The following is a 15,342-nucleotide window of genomic DNA, read 5'->3' as shown; positions in this document are numbered from 1 at the left end:
GTTCCGGTTGCCAAGAAAGACGGAAAAATAAGAATTTGTGTTGACTACAGAGATCTCAACAAAGCTAGCCCGAAAGATAATTTTCCATTACCAAATATTCACATTCTCATTGATAACTGTGCTAAGCATGAGATGCAGTCATTTGTGGATTGTTATGCGGGTTACCACCAGATCCTGATAGATGAAGAAGATGTAGAAAAGACAACTTTCATCACGCCTTGGGGTGTATATCATTATCGGGTGATGCCGTTTGGTCTCAAAAATGCCGGTGCTACTTATATGAGGGCCATGACAACCATCTTTCACGATATGATTCACAAAGAGTTCGAAGTGTATGTAGATGATGTCATAATCAAGTCCCGCGAGAGTTCGGATCACTTGACTTACTTGAGGAAATTTTTTGATCGTCTACGCCGATACAATTTGAAATTAAATCTCGCCAAATGTGCTTTTGGAGTGTCAGCTGGCAAGTTGTTGGGATTTATAGTCAGCAGAAGGGGCATTGAGTTTAACTCTTCCAAGATCAAGGCGATCCAAGAATTACCCCCTCCGAAGACCAAGAAAGAGGTGATGAGTTTTTTAGGAAGGTTGAACTATATCAGTCGATTTATAGCTCAATCCACTGTGGTGTGTGAGCCCATTTTCAAGCTGTTGAAAAAAGATGTCTCGACCAAGTGGACCGGAGAATGTCAAACTGCTTCTAATGTCACCAAGAACTATTTGTCCAATCCGTCGTTGTTGGTTCCTCTGCGAGAAGGGAGTCCGTTATTGCTATATCTGTCGGTCTCAGATAAAGCATTGGGATGCGTTCTTGGTCAACATGACGAAACTGGGAAGAAAGAGCGAGCCATTTATTACTTGAGCAAAAAGTTCACTCCATATGAGGCTCGTTATACTATTTTGGAGAGAACATGTTGTGCTTTGACCTGGATTGCTCAGAAATTAAGACATTATTTGTCTTCTTATACCACATACCTTATTTCCAGGATGGACCCGTTGAAGTATATTTTCCAGAAAGCAATGTCGACCGGGAAGTTGGCTAAATGACAAATGCTTTTGAGTGAGTTTGATATTGTGTATGTGACCCAGAAAGCAATAAAAACACAAGCCTTAGCCGATCACCTTGCAGAGAATCCAGTTGATGAAGAGTATGACCCGCTCAAGACTTATTTTCCCGATGAAGAAATAACATTTGTGGGTGAAGATATTTCTGAGGCATACCCTGGTTGGAGAGTATTCTTTGATGGATCAGCGAATCATCAAGGAAAAGGAATCGGAGCGGTCTTAGTGTCAGAAACCGGTTAGCACCATCCTATGGCGGCTAAACTCCAATTTGAATGCACGAACAACATGGCTGAGTATGAAGCTTGCATCCTCGGTCTGAAGATGACAATTGATATGAATGTCCACGAGTTGCTGGTTATTGGAGATTCAGATTTGCTGATTCATCAGGTTCAAGGGGAATAGGCTGTGAAAAACCCAAAGATCACACCGTATGTGCGGTATATACAGAAGTTGTGCAAGAGATTTCGCAAGATTGAGTTCAGACACACTCCCAGGACACAAAATGAGTTGGCCGATGCTCTTGCCACCATCGCATCAATGATTAAGCATCCTGATACAAGTTATATTGATCCAGTGAATATAGAGGTAAAAGAACAACCTGTTCATTGTTCATACGTCGAAGCGGAACCAGATGGCTTGCCGTGGTATTTTGACATCAAGAAGTATTTAGAGGACGGGACTTATCCTGAGAATGCAACGTTCAACCAGAAGAAGTCGATACGCCCGATGACCCTCAATTTCTTTGCAAGTGGGGAAGTCTTTTACAGGAGGACTCCAGATTTAGATCTTCACAGATGTGTTGATGCTAGTGAAGCTGCGAAGCTTCTGGAACAAATACATGCCGGAGTTTGTGGTACTCATATGAATGGACTCACTTTGTCGAGGAAGGTCCTTCGAGCCGGGTATTTTTGGATGACTATGGAACATGATTGTTGCAAGTTTGTGCAGAAATGTCATAAATGTCAAGTGCACGGAGATTTGATTCGAGTGCCGCCTCACGAACTCAATGTTATGAGTTCGTCTTGGCCGTTTGTAGCTTGGGGCATGGATGTCATTGGCCCAATAGAGCCAGCCGCCTATAACGGACATAGATTCATTTTGGTTACCATTGGCTACTTCATCAAGTGGGTGGAAGCAGCTTCGTACAAGTCGGTGACCAAGAAAGTTGTAGCCGATTTTGTTCGCAATAATTTGATATATAGGTTTGGAGTGCCAGAATCCATCATTACTGATAATGAAATGAATCTCAACAGTCACTTGATTAGAGAAATATGTGAACAATTCAAGATTACTCACCAGAACTCAACCGCCTATCGTCCCCAAATGAATGGAGCGGTAGAAGCTGCCAACAAGAACATAAAGAAGATCTTAAGGAAAATGATTGATAATTGCAGAGGTTGGCACGAGATGTTGCCATATTATTTGTTGGGTTACCGAACGACTGTCAGGACATCAGTTGGAGCTACTCCATATTTGTTAGTATATGGAACATAAGCAGTTATACATGCGGAAGTTGAAATAACCTTATTAAGAATCATCCAAGAAGCTGAATTGAGTGATGCTGAATGAGTTCACAAGCGGATTGATCAGTTAACATTGATTGATGAGAAGAGAATGGTTGTTGTTTGTCAAGGACAACTGTATCGACAGAGAATGATCTGTGCTTTCCACAAGAAAGTAAGAGCCAGAATATTCGGAATTGGTCAGTTAGTTCTCAAACACATTTTCCCTCATCAAGATGAGTATAAAGGGAAATTTGCACCAAATTGGCAAGGACCCTACATGGTTCGCAAAGTGTTATCTGGAGGTGCCTTAGTCCTGTCGGAGATGGATGGCATCGAATGGCTGAAACCGATCAACTCAGATACTGTCAAGAGATATTACGTGTGAAGTTTCAGTTCGTATTTTCTATCATTTCCTTGTAATCATACTATTCACTTGTAATCGTTTTGTTCAAAAATTTATCTCTTTGTAATGAACTACGTCTGACCTGAATTCTTAAGAATGAGATACGTAGGTGGCCTAGGGCTGGACATTCGGTATTTTGGTTTGGTTTCGGTTTTTTTTTTCGATTTTCGGTTTTTATACAACGTGTACCGAATACCGAACCGAAATAATTCGGTTCGGTTCGGTTTATGTTATTTCGGTTCGGTTTTTATTAGTTTGATTTTTTTATTATGGGCCTGCTTAGTGGGCTTTTTAAAATTTTGTAATTTTTTTGTTTATTTTATTTAAGGCAAAATGGTCTAAAGAACCCTTTTACTTATATCAGTTTGTATTTTGAATCCTCTTACTTAATCATTTGTCAACTGAGCCCTTAAACTCAATAAAATACAATTTAATAAATCCCTTTGACCATTGACCAGGCTTATGTGACATTAGAATGTCTGAGTTGGCAAAAGTGTGTAACTACACGCTCTTAAGGCGAGTGAATGACATTTTCGGGTTAAAAAATATTGAAATTATAAAAGAAATAAATTTTTAAAAAACAATTAATTAAAAATTCCTTCTTCTTCGCCCACTATCCCATCCTTTTCGGCCATTTTCATCCCAAACCCAACCTTTTTTTTCCTTCTTCACAATCTATTAACATCAATTTACCAGATCTTGGGCATAACTTAAATCCATTGATTCACATTATTAATGCAATTAAGGGGAAGGTATTTTTTCCCAAGGACTTTGTACACAATACTTAGAATGGTGGCTTCTGCTGTGCAGATCCTTGCTTTTGGAGACCAAGATAAAATGATGACGCAAGAGTGGAAGCTATAACTGCTGGTGCTGCTACTTTGATAAAAAATGAACAGTTTCAAACAGTGGTTAAATGTTCTTTCATTGTTCTTATACCTGACCTATTTTTGCAGGTAGTGCGGCTTGTTTATCCTAACTAATCTGAGAGTAATTTGTGGGCAGAGGAAGAAAGCGGCGCTGGTGGTACTCGTCGGAGCACTGAATCACAGTGGAGTGAAAGAGAAGCGATGTTGGTGGTGTACGCCGGAGACCACTGTTTCACAGTGGCGTGAGAAAGAGAGAGGCGGCACTGGTCAATGTAGAGGAGAACAAGGTGGGTGAGGGTGCGAGGTCATGGCAGCAAAGAGATTTTTCGGCCAGATCTGGTGGTGCGATGACTTAGGTTGTTAGTTTTGTGGAGGTTGGAGGAGGATAGGAAGATGGTGATGGTGTGCGGCGGAGATCTAAACAAGTGAGGGTGATAGTATATGCGATTTCGCCGGCAAAAGTGGCAACGACGGCAATGATGACTTTCTTCGTAGATTTTGACCCTGAAATGGGGAGAATTGGATGTATGAAGTTTTAATTTTTTCCATTATAGCTCGCCAAAAGCTCCACCATTGTTTCCGCTCATTAAACAAACATATCAATAGATCAAACAAAACACATAAAAACATATGAAAATACAAAACATGAAATCGGGGTAATGAAGCTCACGAAAAAGTTGAACAGAAAATGGTGATATAATACTCTAAAGAATAAATTAAATTTTTATTATTTTATCTTTTGTTAAATAATTTTGATTAATAATTTTAAAAAATAGTTATGAAATGATTATGACATGACATTAATATATCTGACATGGATATGACATGTCATTTATATAAAGGAGAGTGAGCTACACACATGGTTGGAGGGGTTTAAAAGTCTCGTTTTAATTGATTTTAAGGGGTCAATTGACAAAAGATTAAGTAGAATGGTCCAAAGTACAAATTGCTACAAACATAAGGGTTCACCAGACCATTTCGCCTATTTATATTTATATCTTTTTACTTATTTTACTCTATTTTTTAAATTATTGTATGATGAAAAGTACTAACTACGAAACTGCCGTTATCAATTATCATTGAAATTTGCCCTTGTTAATAAATTATAATTAAAATACTACTAAAAGTGTAAAAGCCAATAAATTATAAATTTAAATTAACTACTACTAAAAAAGCCTTGTGAGTAGTTTCAACTTTCAAGTTCCACACTTGTTGTTATCATTGTTCTTTTTTTTCTTTCAAAAAGTAACACACAATTACACAAATAGGCAAAGAGTTGTGATACAAATCTCTTTAACATTATTATAAAATACCATAGTTTTACTCAATGAATGTAGGGCAACTCAATTAAACAATCAACCTTTAATTTCCTAAGGAAACATTTAAATCCATTTTTATCCCCCTCAAAAATCGAATCAAAATGAATGAATCCTTAGAATAATACGAAATGATGTGGCGGTTTTAGGCCAAAAAGACACTATCAAATAGGCCAAAAGGCACAAACAAGTAACAAGTAACAATTTAACAAGTAAATAAACTTGACTACACTTCACAAATACAATAATCAATTGATCATGCCATTACACAACACAATAACAATCTAACAAGTAACAATAAAGCACCAATGTAGTTTTCATGAGACCACTTTCAAGTTTCAAGTGCCAACAATAACAAACAACAATAATGAGCAACAAACAATGTAGCCTCTTCCATGAGACCACCTTCAAGTTTCAAGTGTCAACAATAACAAACAACAAACAATGTAGCCTCTTCCATGAGACCACCTTCAAGTTTCAAGTGTCAACAATAACAAACAACAAACAATGTAGCCTCTTCCATGAGACCATTTTCAAGTTTCAAGTGCCAACAATAACAAATAACAATAATGAGAAACAATGTAGTTTCTTGACTTTCTTCCATGAGACCACTTTGAAGTCTCAAGTGCCAACAAAATTACCAAAACACTAACAAAACTTGGTACTTTACACCTTTCTTCATTGTCTCGACTTTGGACCTTTTAAAATAAAATTAAATGTTAGAATACTACTTTTAAGATTAAAAAAAATGATATGATTAAATAAATGACGTATTAAACTCACCACTATTAAATACTTGAGACTTGCAAGCCAATCATAGATCAACAATGGAAGAGTTTCTTCCACTATTTGTCATCTCTATAAATAAGAAAATCAAATATGTCATACAACACAATAAGTCTTTTATTTTTTCCAAAAACAAATAAAAAATAAAAAGTCTTACCAAGTTCAATTTTTTCAAGAAACTCCAAACTTTCTTCAACACAAATAGGCTTAGTTTCTTGTCTAAGCCAATCTTGAACACAAATAAGGCATTGCACAAATTTGGGAGTCAATGAACTTCTAAAGGGATCAAGAATACGATCACCCGTGCTAAATGCACATTCCGATGCCACACTCGACATAGGAATAGCCAATACATCTCGAGCTAACTGTGAAAGTATAGGAAATCTAGGAGAATTAACTTTCCACCAAATCAAAATATCAAAGTCCTCAGATTCAGGCTCTTGGTCTTCAAGAAGATATCTGTCCAACTCAGATTTAACACCTAAACTTCCAAAATCTTCCTTTTGTTTTTTCATGTAAAACTTAGTTCTCAAAGAATTTGTTTTCACATTTTGAGAAAGACCATAAGTAGATGAATCAGAGGAGTCAGATGAAGATGATTGATTTTTAGAACCTTTTGCATACTTACTTACATAGATCGCAAACAAATTCTTTAAGTAAGCATTTACTTCATTGTTCACTATCTGTCCCTTTTCTTCCCCAAGTAATTCTTCAAGAGCAAAACTAACATACATAAATTTATTGCGAGGATCCAAAACAGAAGCAATAAAAAACATTTTGTTCATCTTTTCAGGAGTACCCCAATATTTCTTGAACTTTTCTTTCATCCCCGAAGCCATTTTACTCAAATCAACATCATCACTTGTCATACATACTTTCAAGTATGCATCAAGCTCACATATATCCTCAAAATGAACATTACAAGTAACATACCGTGAACCTGAAACTTTCAATGTGAACTCATAAAATTTTTCAAGAAACTTTGTGATATTCCTCACATTAGCCCAATCCTCATATTGAATTGAACTTGCAATACTTCCATCTTCACAAATATCAGTAGCAAGAAAAGAATTAAAATTACCATCATAAAGATCAAACCTCTCAAAAGCCTTTTCAAATTTTTCTGCCGTGTCCAACATCAAATATGTGGAATTCCACCTAGTAGGCACATCTAAAGACAACATTTTATCACATTCAATTTTTTGCATTTCAACACATTTCAAGAAGTTTCTTGTCCTTGTAGAAGACGATCTAACAGATTTCACCATTTGTCTCACCCGTTTGATAGAAGGACCAATTTCTTTCAAACCATCTTGCACAATTAAATTAAGTATGTGAGCCATACATCTCACATGGAGATGCTTACCTTCCATCATATTAGTTCCCCACATATCTAATTTTTTGGACAACTCTAAAACCGCCACATCATTTGAAGAGGCATTATCAACCGTAACAGTAAAGACATTGTCCAAGTTCCAATCAAGTAAACAATTACTAATACACTCAGCCAAATGCTCACCTTTATGACTAGTGATAGGACAAAAATTCAATATTATTTTATGAAGCACCCAATTCCTATCAATAAAGTGAGCAGTCAAACACATATAATTGATTCTTTGCACCGAGGTCCATGTGTCTGTTGTGAGACAAATTCTTGGTTGTATTTCTCTAAAAGGCATTTTCAAATTCATTCTCAATTCACCATAAACTTCATAAGAATCCCTTGTTATAGTTCTATGAGAAGGAATCCGAAACAAAGGTTGAACTTTACTCATAAACTTTTTAAAGCCTTCTTTTTCAACAAAACTAAAAGGTAGCTCATCCAAAATTATCATCTCAACTAGAGCTCTCCTACATACCTCTTGCTCAAATTTCCAAGTCTCTATCGAAGAATTGTTACTTTGAATATTTAACAATTTTTGAATGCCAGGTGCAACAGGCGGGGGCTTATACACTTTACATCGGTTAGTCAAATGTTGTCTCAGTCCACTTGTTCCATTTCTAGTTGTATTAGCAGCATAGCTTTGTTTACAATGTAACACTTTGCTTTAACTAATAAATCATTTTCAATTTTTTTTTTGAAGTGTTGCCAAACAGTAGACCTAGGAACCATTTCTTTTCTTTTTTTTGTTTCCTCTGTGCCAATTGAGGCATCATGGCTAGTAGTAGGTGTATAATCCGTAGAATCAGCCATACTTATTCGACTTTGATTAGCCACACCCACATTTGATTGATTTTGTTCAGCCATCTATATAATAAAAAAAACCATTTCACAATGAATTTACACTTAGAATATTAAGGAGCAAATAAGGAAAAGAAAATGATAATTGGATGCATTTTTTCATTGTGGTTTCTTTTTCTTTATTACTTTTGCTCTTTTTTTTTTGTCTAAGATTTGACCCTTTGCTAGAAATTAGAAAATACAATATTACAATTATATAAATGAGCAAATCAAAATAAAAAAATAAAGATTAAATATAAAAATTAAAAATATAAAAATCTGAAATCTTTATTAGTTTATTTTAATGGATAGATCAAAATCCAAATGCACTAAAATATTCTCAAGTAATTGACTAAATGCAAGTTAAAAACTTAAAATTATTTTTATATATTTATAAGAAAAAAATACCTCCAATCTGATGGTTGTAGCCTGCCGGTAGCCGGCTGCTGCTGTGCGTGGTGCTGCGGCTGCCTGAGCCCTGCTGGTCGACTGGGGCTGGTGGCTGGCGGTTGCTACTGCTGTGTGTGCTGTTGGTCGACAGGACTGGCGGCTGGTGCTGCTGGTCGACGGAACTGGCGGTTGCTGACTTGCTGGTTGTCGTCTGCTGCTGGTCGCCGGCTGTTGCTGGTTGTGCGGCTGCTGGCTGCTGCTAAAGCCTAAAGCTTAGAAAGTTAGAATTTAGTAAAGTAAAAAAATTGAAAAGACCAAAAGGTTTAAAGAGTTTTGACCTAATTTAATTAAAAATATAATATTTATTATTTAATATAATATATTTCAGTAAACCGAAATACCGAATAACACAAAAATTACATACCGATAATCGAACCGAAATACCAAAAAATACAAAAACATACACCGAATACCGAACCAAAAACCGAAATACCGAAATATCAAAACCGAAATAGTTCGGTTCGGTTCGGTATTTCAGTTTTTCGGTGTTTTTGCCCAGCCCTAAGGCGGCCTATGTCGGCCTCGGTCACCCCTTTCTCCCTTTTTATACTTCTTTGTAAATGAACTACGTCTGACCTGAATTCTTAAGAATGAGATACGTGGGCGGCCTATGTCGGCCTCGGTCGATTTCTTTGTACATTTCTTATTTTTGTTAATCCTTGAGAGGGGGAACTACGTTTGACCTGATTCCTGCCTCAACGGGATACGTAGGCGCCACAAGGGCTCGATCATATCTCCCGTAAGATTTCTATTTCCTTTACAATAGAAACTGGGACAAAATTTTTGAGAGGGACTCAAAAATTCTCAAGAAGGAGATTTCTTCAACAAGTCAAGACTAAGAATGCATTGATAACTGCAATTGTGACAGAATTTTAAGAGGATCTCAAAAATTCTATGATTTGCTCACCGATGGTTAAAGATAAGCCAAGATAGTTAACTGAGACAGAAATTTTGAGGATGGCCTCAAAATTTCAACAAGGTTCATCGGAAGTTAGAACAACTTTGAATACTTCCCAACAAGTAATCACACAGATCTCAAAACACCAACTCTGAATGACGTTCATTAAACTTGACGTGACATGACACTTGGCAGTGACTTTTTCTAAACATTACTTTTGAAAATCTATTTTCCTTAAAAACTTTTTCTTCATGTTTCAATTATATTTACATAAAAAATGTTTTGTCTTATCTATCAAGAAACGGGAGATCGGATAAATCAACCGAAGATAGCAAGACAACGAGCAAACAACCGAAGAGATCGACACAGATCAGTTCATTTTTTTTTTTAAAAAAAAACTAACAATTTTTCTGTGGACACAGGTCTATAAGCTTGCCTCAAGATCAACATATTCCACCATTTAATGAATATGGAGAAGTCAAAGGGGCAAAGAGCTCCCCAAAATTGACAATTTTCTGTGGATGCAGGAAATATTTTATGCGGTTTATATCAAAGATTTTGGAATATGAATAACATTATTTCATTCAATTCCCAACTAGGCGAAGTCCATGATGAACGTGCAACTATGTTCAGAGATGGGACAAATGAAAACCACGAAGAGAGCAATATTATTATTTCCCAGCAACTAGAGATACCTAGAAGACGTTTATCTGCGTTATATTATCAGATATGATAATATTACAACCCGGAGAGTCATTTATATCGTATTGTCAAATGAGATGATACCACTACTCTGAGGGTTATTTTTATTTATATTGTCGAATGAGACGATATCACTACCCGGAGAGTCATTTATATCATATTGTCAAATGAGATGATTCCACTACTCCGATGGTCATTTTTATTGTATTATCGATTCAGACGATATCGCCACCCGAAAGATACCCGAAAGATCACATATGTTGTCTGGTGAAACATTATCTTCATTCGGTACCAGGCATGACATCATTAGAAAAGAGGTTCATGCATCGCGAGAAAGGAGATTCATGCATTGCAAGAGAAGATTCATGCATCGCGGGAAAAAGGTTCACGCATTGCGGGAAAAGAGATTCATGCATTGCAAGAGAAGATTCATGCATCGCGGGAAAAAGGTTCATGCATCGCTGGAAAAGAGATTCATGCATTGCAAGAGAAGATTCATGCATCGCGGGAAAATGATTCATGCATCGCGAGAAAAGAGATTCATGCATCGCAAGAGAAGATTCATGCATCGCGAAAAAAAAGATTTATGTATCGCAAGAGAAGATTCATGCATCGTGAGAAAAGAGATTCATGCATTGCAAGAGAAGATTCATGCACCGCGGGAAAAGATTCATGCATCGCAGGAAAGAAATTCCTACATCGCAAGAGAAGGATTCATGCATAGCAAGAGAAGGAGTTATGCATCACAAGAAAAGATTTACTCATCACAAGAAAATTAATATCGACTGCATCATTCTTCTTTGCAAAAACAACATCAAGAGAACTATCAACATATTACATCAGCTTATTTTTATTACTTTGACATCAAATAAAGAGTACATTGAAGATTATATTGCAAATATGAGACACACACTTTATTTGCTTCACGTCGAACCCGATAGAGTTGACGTCAAATGTTCAAGGAGAACAATTAAGTGTCAACACGGTAAAAGACATTGTCTCCCATTTCAATTGCATTTTTATGCTAATGAGTTTTATCTCAGTCTTTGACGAGAGCATCCGAAAGGATGAATCTCCAAAACAAACCACAAGTGCGGACGACATCAAAAAGGATGCAGCACAACGTGGAACTTTTTCTTAGCAGCGAACTGAGACATAGTCCAAAGAGAAGTATCAAACTCTTAGGACGCGAGCAGAGGAACAACTTCCACCACAATCAAGCCACACCCCTACCAGAAGGCATGTGGGTTTTCTTTGGGTTTGTCGGTTTCAGTTTAGCATCCGAAAATTTTTTGGTCTCTACCGGAAGCAACTTTCCAATCTCAGTGGCAATGCACCAAGAGCTTTGGAAATTATGTCCGTATAAGTTCTTAATTATGGGTGTGAAGTGCACCACATTCATGGCTAAGAGGTTACAAGCCTCTTTTTCATACTCGACTTACTTGTCACTCCTCCAGAACCAAAGGATATCTTGCGTAATAGATTTTCTTTTCAACCAATAGAGTCAAACTACAAGTAGCCTGATTCCATGAGTTGAGGGATATGTAGGCGGGATCATTGTTAAAAACTTGGTTGTGTTCCAACATTCTCCCTTAAATCCTATTCTCGAGCGTTTTGATCTTTTCATAATTCGATATCGGGATGACTTATGAATTCTTTCATAATCGTGTGCTAAATCAAGAGTATCGAACTACAAGTGGCCTGAATTCTCATATAGCCTGAGTTATGTAGGAAATCCATTTTCAGGGCTCGGCTATAACTCCTAAAGTCCATACCAAAACCCTTTTTCATAAGATGAAGGTGTGGTCAGTCAAAATTGGATTTTTCACTTTCATTTTCCTCGAATTTCTTAGATCAATCCAAGTAAAATGAGGGACAGTTATTGACACCCAATTTTGTACCTCCACAATATAGATTAATCATCGAGCTTCTTTAATTTCAAACGATTTCGAATATTTAGTTTTAGAAAATTAAAAATATATATATATAAAATAAAATAAAAATATTTTCAAGTCATTTTAAATAGTTTATCACTTATTTATAATTTTTAAATAATATATGTGTTACGTATATAATTGGTACATTTTTTATAAATATTCAAAAATAGTCTCAAAAAGATTTTAGTTTTACTTAAATACTTTATTAAATTAATTTTGTCTAAATTAGTAGTTTATAATTTGAGTCATTAGTTCATTAGGCTAATTATTTTATTTCATTAAAATTAAGAAGCTCGTTAATTAATCAATATTAATTTATCTTGTTTGAGTGCTAGCCGAATTCACCGATTAATTTCAATTTGGCTAAAAATTTTAAACTCAATTGGTTATGATTTTAATCCTTTGTAATTTCAATTGTAGTTATCTCCACACTTTCCCTTCAACCCACCAAAAAACCAAATTTTTGGGCCTTTGTATTCTGCCCAACCGACCCTATTTACTCTTCCTTCAAACCAATTCACCCACCAATACCAAAAGAAACCCAACCCAGCAGCCCAAATAACATACAACAATCCAAACATACAATACAATTACATACGTTTCAGCCCTTTTTTTCCAGAAAATACGACAACATACAGAAGAGACCCCACATCGATACTCTTCGTTTCTTCTTCTTCTTCTTCAAAATAACGCAGCAAACAGAACCAGCGAAGCCAGAAAATTGCGAGTCCAGTAGCAAATCGAAGCCCAAAATCGCGAGATCCAGCAAGAAACTCGCGTCCCTTTCAATTCGAACGAATATCGCAGCAGGCACGCCTCTTTCCTCCTTTCCCCTTTCGAAATGAGTAAAAATCTCAAAGAAAATGTGTTCAACCGAAATAGTGAAAGAATTTTGAATTTGAATTTTCGAATGGGCCTTGAACCCGAATTTTCATCCGTTTCTCCCTTTCCAAAACCTAGTTTTCCCTTCTATATAATTGTTTTGGATTCACTGTGGAGAGGAGGATTTTTTATTTTTTTTTAAAAAGGTGGAAAGAGTTGAAAAGAAAGGCTGGAAAATTTGAGTGAAGAAAAGGGATAGGATATAGTGAAATACATAAGTGTCCTTTGAGTCTGAAATAGACTAAAATCAACGAACATTTTAAAAAGCATTCCGTTTTCATCTCCTTCTTCCAAACATGACCCTCCCGCTGTTCATTGGAACCCTTTAAGTTGTTGGTGGTGGAATAGAACACTCTGAGCTCGTCCTGTCTCAGTTCCTGCTCGACAAGAGGTAAAACTTTTTTTCTTTTATGATGCTTTTCTTCCTCGCTTATTTCTGAGATAATTAATCTAGTATGCTGAAATTTTTCCTTGATTTGTGATTATATAGCAAGTCGTTTGTGTTTAATTTTCTGATTTTATTTAAAATGTTCAATACGTCTGGGCCGAAATAGTTTCGAAATCAATGCGTGATGGTGGTATAAGTTTGTCGTTTTGATAATTGAACTCAGTTAAATGCATCTTACTGATTAACAACAGGTTGTGACATTACCCATACAAATTTAAGATTCAAGATTTTGGTTCATCTTATCTCCTTCTTTTCCCATCTGTTAAGTCTTGTTCACAATGAGATATCAAGTTATTTGTGTTTGCTGCTTTTCTTCTCGTTTCTTTGATGCCTTTAACTACATGTTTCTCCGTAGCCTGTTCTTGTTTCTTGGTCATCTTTTAGGCTTCAAAGAGTTCTTGGTTGTAATTATTTGTTGTTGTCTTTTGGACCCATTTCTCCTTATTTGTTGTTGTCTTTTGGACCCATTTCTCCTTATTTACTGTTGTAGGTTACTTCCCCATTTTAATTAAATCCTAGGAAGATGTGGGTTAACTGCATAGAGTTTAGTTTTGACTGCATATGGTGGTTTTGATATAATTTTCTCTCTTTAACGTAATTTGAATTTATTTAAGTTTAGTTTCCAGTAATTAAGCTTCTGAATCATTCCAGCCCCTTTGAGATTGTATCAATTAGGTGTTGTTGTTTCACTTTTATTTATTTATCTTTATTTTATTTATTTATTATTATTATTATTATTTTTATTTTATTTATTTAGTTTTTCTTTATTTCTTGGAATCGAAGCTTAAGTGATCTCAATTCTATCTTGTGCTTTCTCTCATTACTGTTTTGTTTGCTTTAATGATTAAATTGTATGTCTGCCATTCAAGTCATAATCCATGTATTAGTTTATTAAATCGCTTTGGTGAAGTTGATACTAATGTTTCCTTATTATTTCTCTATGTATGAAATCTGCCCGAGTCTATCATCGGACTCAATCTTGGCATTATCTTGTTGAGCACATATCCAATATTTTCTTTTGAGTTGGTCGCTTCAAAGTTGAAATGGAGGCTGAAATCTACGGCGTTGGAAAATGAAAGTGGACAAAGTGTAAACCTGACAGGCTTGCAAAGATTAAAAGAAGGAAATGGGCCAAACCCCATGTCCTTTAATTTAGTAGCAGTAATAGAAACCCAAAAATCAATCCAGGCGAACAAAATCTGATTTTGGGCCCAAATGGGGTCTATCTTGGACACCTTCTTTATCAAGTTTTGAATGCTTATATTGTTCATGTGAATTTCCTAACTTTTAAGTTATGGTTTAATTTAATTAAATTACCAAAGATAGTCATTTCACTTTTTACCTGTATACTCAAATTAAAGTATATATATTTTATTACTTAGTTTTATGCTAATATTAGTCTTGTCAACATAAACTATTCCCCTTTAGAAATCCCCCCTTAGTTTATTTTCCCTTAAGAATAATTAATTAGAAAATGATAGTAATAAATAAATAAGAAATAAATGAGTTTCTTTACTTAGTTAAAATTTCAAAAATAGTTAAGATAGATTAGTTCTTTTACTAAGTTACAATTTCAAAAAAATAAAATATAGTTAATATAAATGAGTTATTTTACTTAGTTGAAATTTCAAGATTAGTCAAAGTCGTGATGAATTCTTTTATTTAGTTAAAATTTCAAAACAAGTCAAAATAAAATGAGTTCTTTTACTTAGTCAAATTTTTTTTAAATTAGTCAGAATCATTTTGGTCATATTGCCTGTCAATCGCGTGTTAGCGGGCATTCCAAGGGCCTAACACCTTCTCGGAATGTACATTGAACTATGAACCCTTTTATTTTCAATTGATTTTATCTGTTTAAAT

The 15,342-nt window shown here is 35.5% G+C and overlaps 2 protein-coding genes across 2 annotated transcripts; one reads left to right on the top strand and one right to left on the bottom strand.

The window, feature by feature from the left end:
• Nucleotides 1–1,350: 1,350 nt before the first annotated feature.
• On the top strand, nt 1,351–4,137 carry LOC125814342 (uncharacterized). The gene is made up of 6 exons (XM_049493801.1): nt 1,351–1,452; nt 1,513–1,709; nt 1,833–1,953; nt 2,014–2,544; nt 2,656–2,949; nt 3,979–4,137. Exons 1-6 carry the CDS (start codon nt 1,351–1,353, stop codon nt 4,135–4,137), a joined length of 1,404 nt encoding a protein of 467 aa, XP_049349758.1.
• A 1,835-nt stretch (nt 4,138–5,972) lies between these two features.
• LOC125814341 (zinc finger BED domain-containing protein RICESLEEPER 2-like) lies at nt 5,973–14,624 on the bottom strand. Its single transcript, XM_049493800.1, has 6 exons — nt 14,578–14,624; nt 12,789–12,985; nt 8,574–8,821; nt 8,047–8,192; nt 6,102–7,945; nt 5,973–6,016 (listed from the first exon to the last, which is right to left on the bottom strand). Exons 1-6 carry the CDS (start codon nt 14,622–14,624, stop codon nt 5,973–5,975), a joined length of 2,526 nt encoding a protein of 841 aa, XP_049349757.1.
• Between the last annotated feature and the right edge of the window lie 718 nt (nt 14,625–15,342).

The sequence above is a fragment of the Solanum verrucosum genome, unplaced genomic scaffold (assembly GCF_900185275.1).
Source record: "Solanum verrucosum unplaced genomic scaffold, falcon-dt-bn FXZP01000268.1, whole genome shotgun sequence".
Taxonomy (NCBI): Eukaryota; Viridiplantae; Streptophyta; class Magnoliopsida; order Solanales; family Solanaceae; genus Solanum; species Solanum verrucosum.
Note: the sequence above shows the minus strand (reverse complement) of the source record. Positions and strands in the feature narration are given on the sequence as shown.

Coding starts and splice junctions, on each gene's coding strand:
- LOC125814341 (XM_049493800.1), bottom strand. CDS start 14,624: ATGGGGTTTGGCCCATTTCCTTCTTTTAATCTTTGCAAGCCTGTCAG. Junction 12,986..14,577: donor AATCTTTGCAAGCCTGTCAG/GTTTACACTTTG, acceptor TCATTTCGAAAG/GGGAAAGGAGGAAAGAGGCG. Junction 7,946..8,046: donor AGAAAAGAAATGGTTCCTAG/GTCTACTGTTTG, acceptor TAATACAACTAG/AAATGGAACAAGTGGACTGA.
- LOC125814342 (XM_049493801.1), top strand. CDS start 1,351: ATGGCTGAGTATGAAGCTTGCATCCTCGGTCTGAAGATGACAATTGAT. Junction 1,453..1,512: donor CAGATTTGCTGATTCATCAG/GTTCAAGGGGAA, acceptor CGGTATATACAG/AAGTTGTGCAAGAGATTTCG. Junction 1,710..1,832: donor GAACCAGATGGCTTGCCGTG/GTATTTTGACAT, acceptor AGTCTTTTACAG/GAGGACTCCAGATTTAGATC.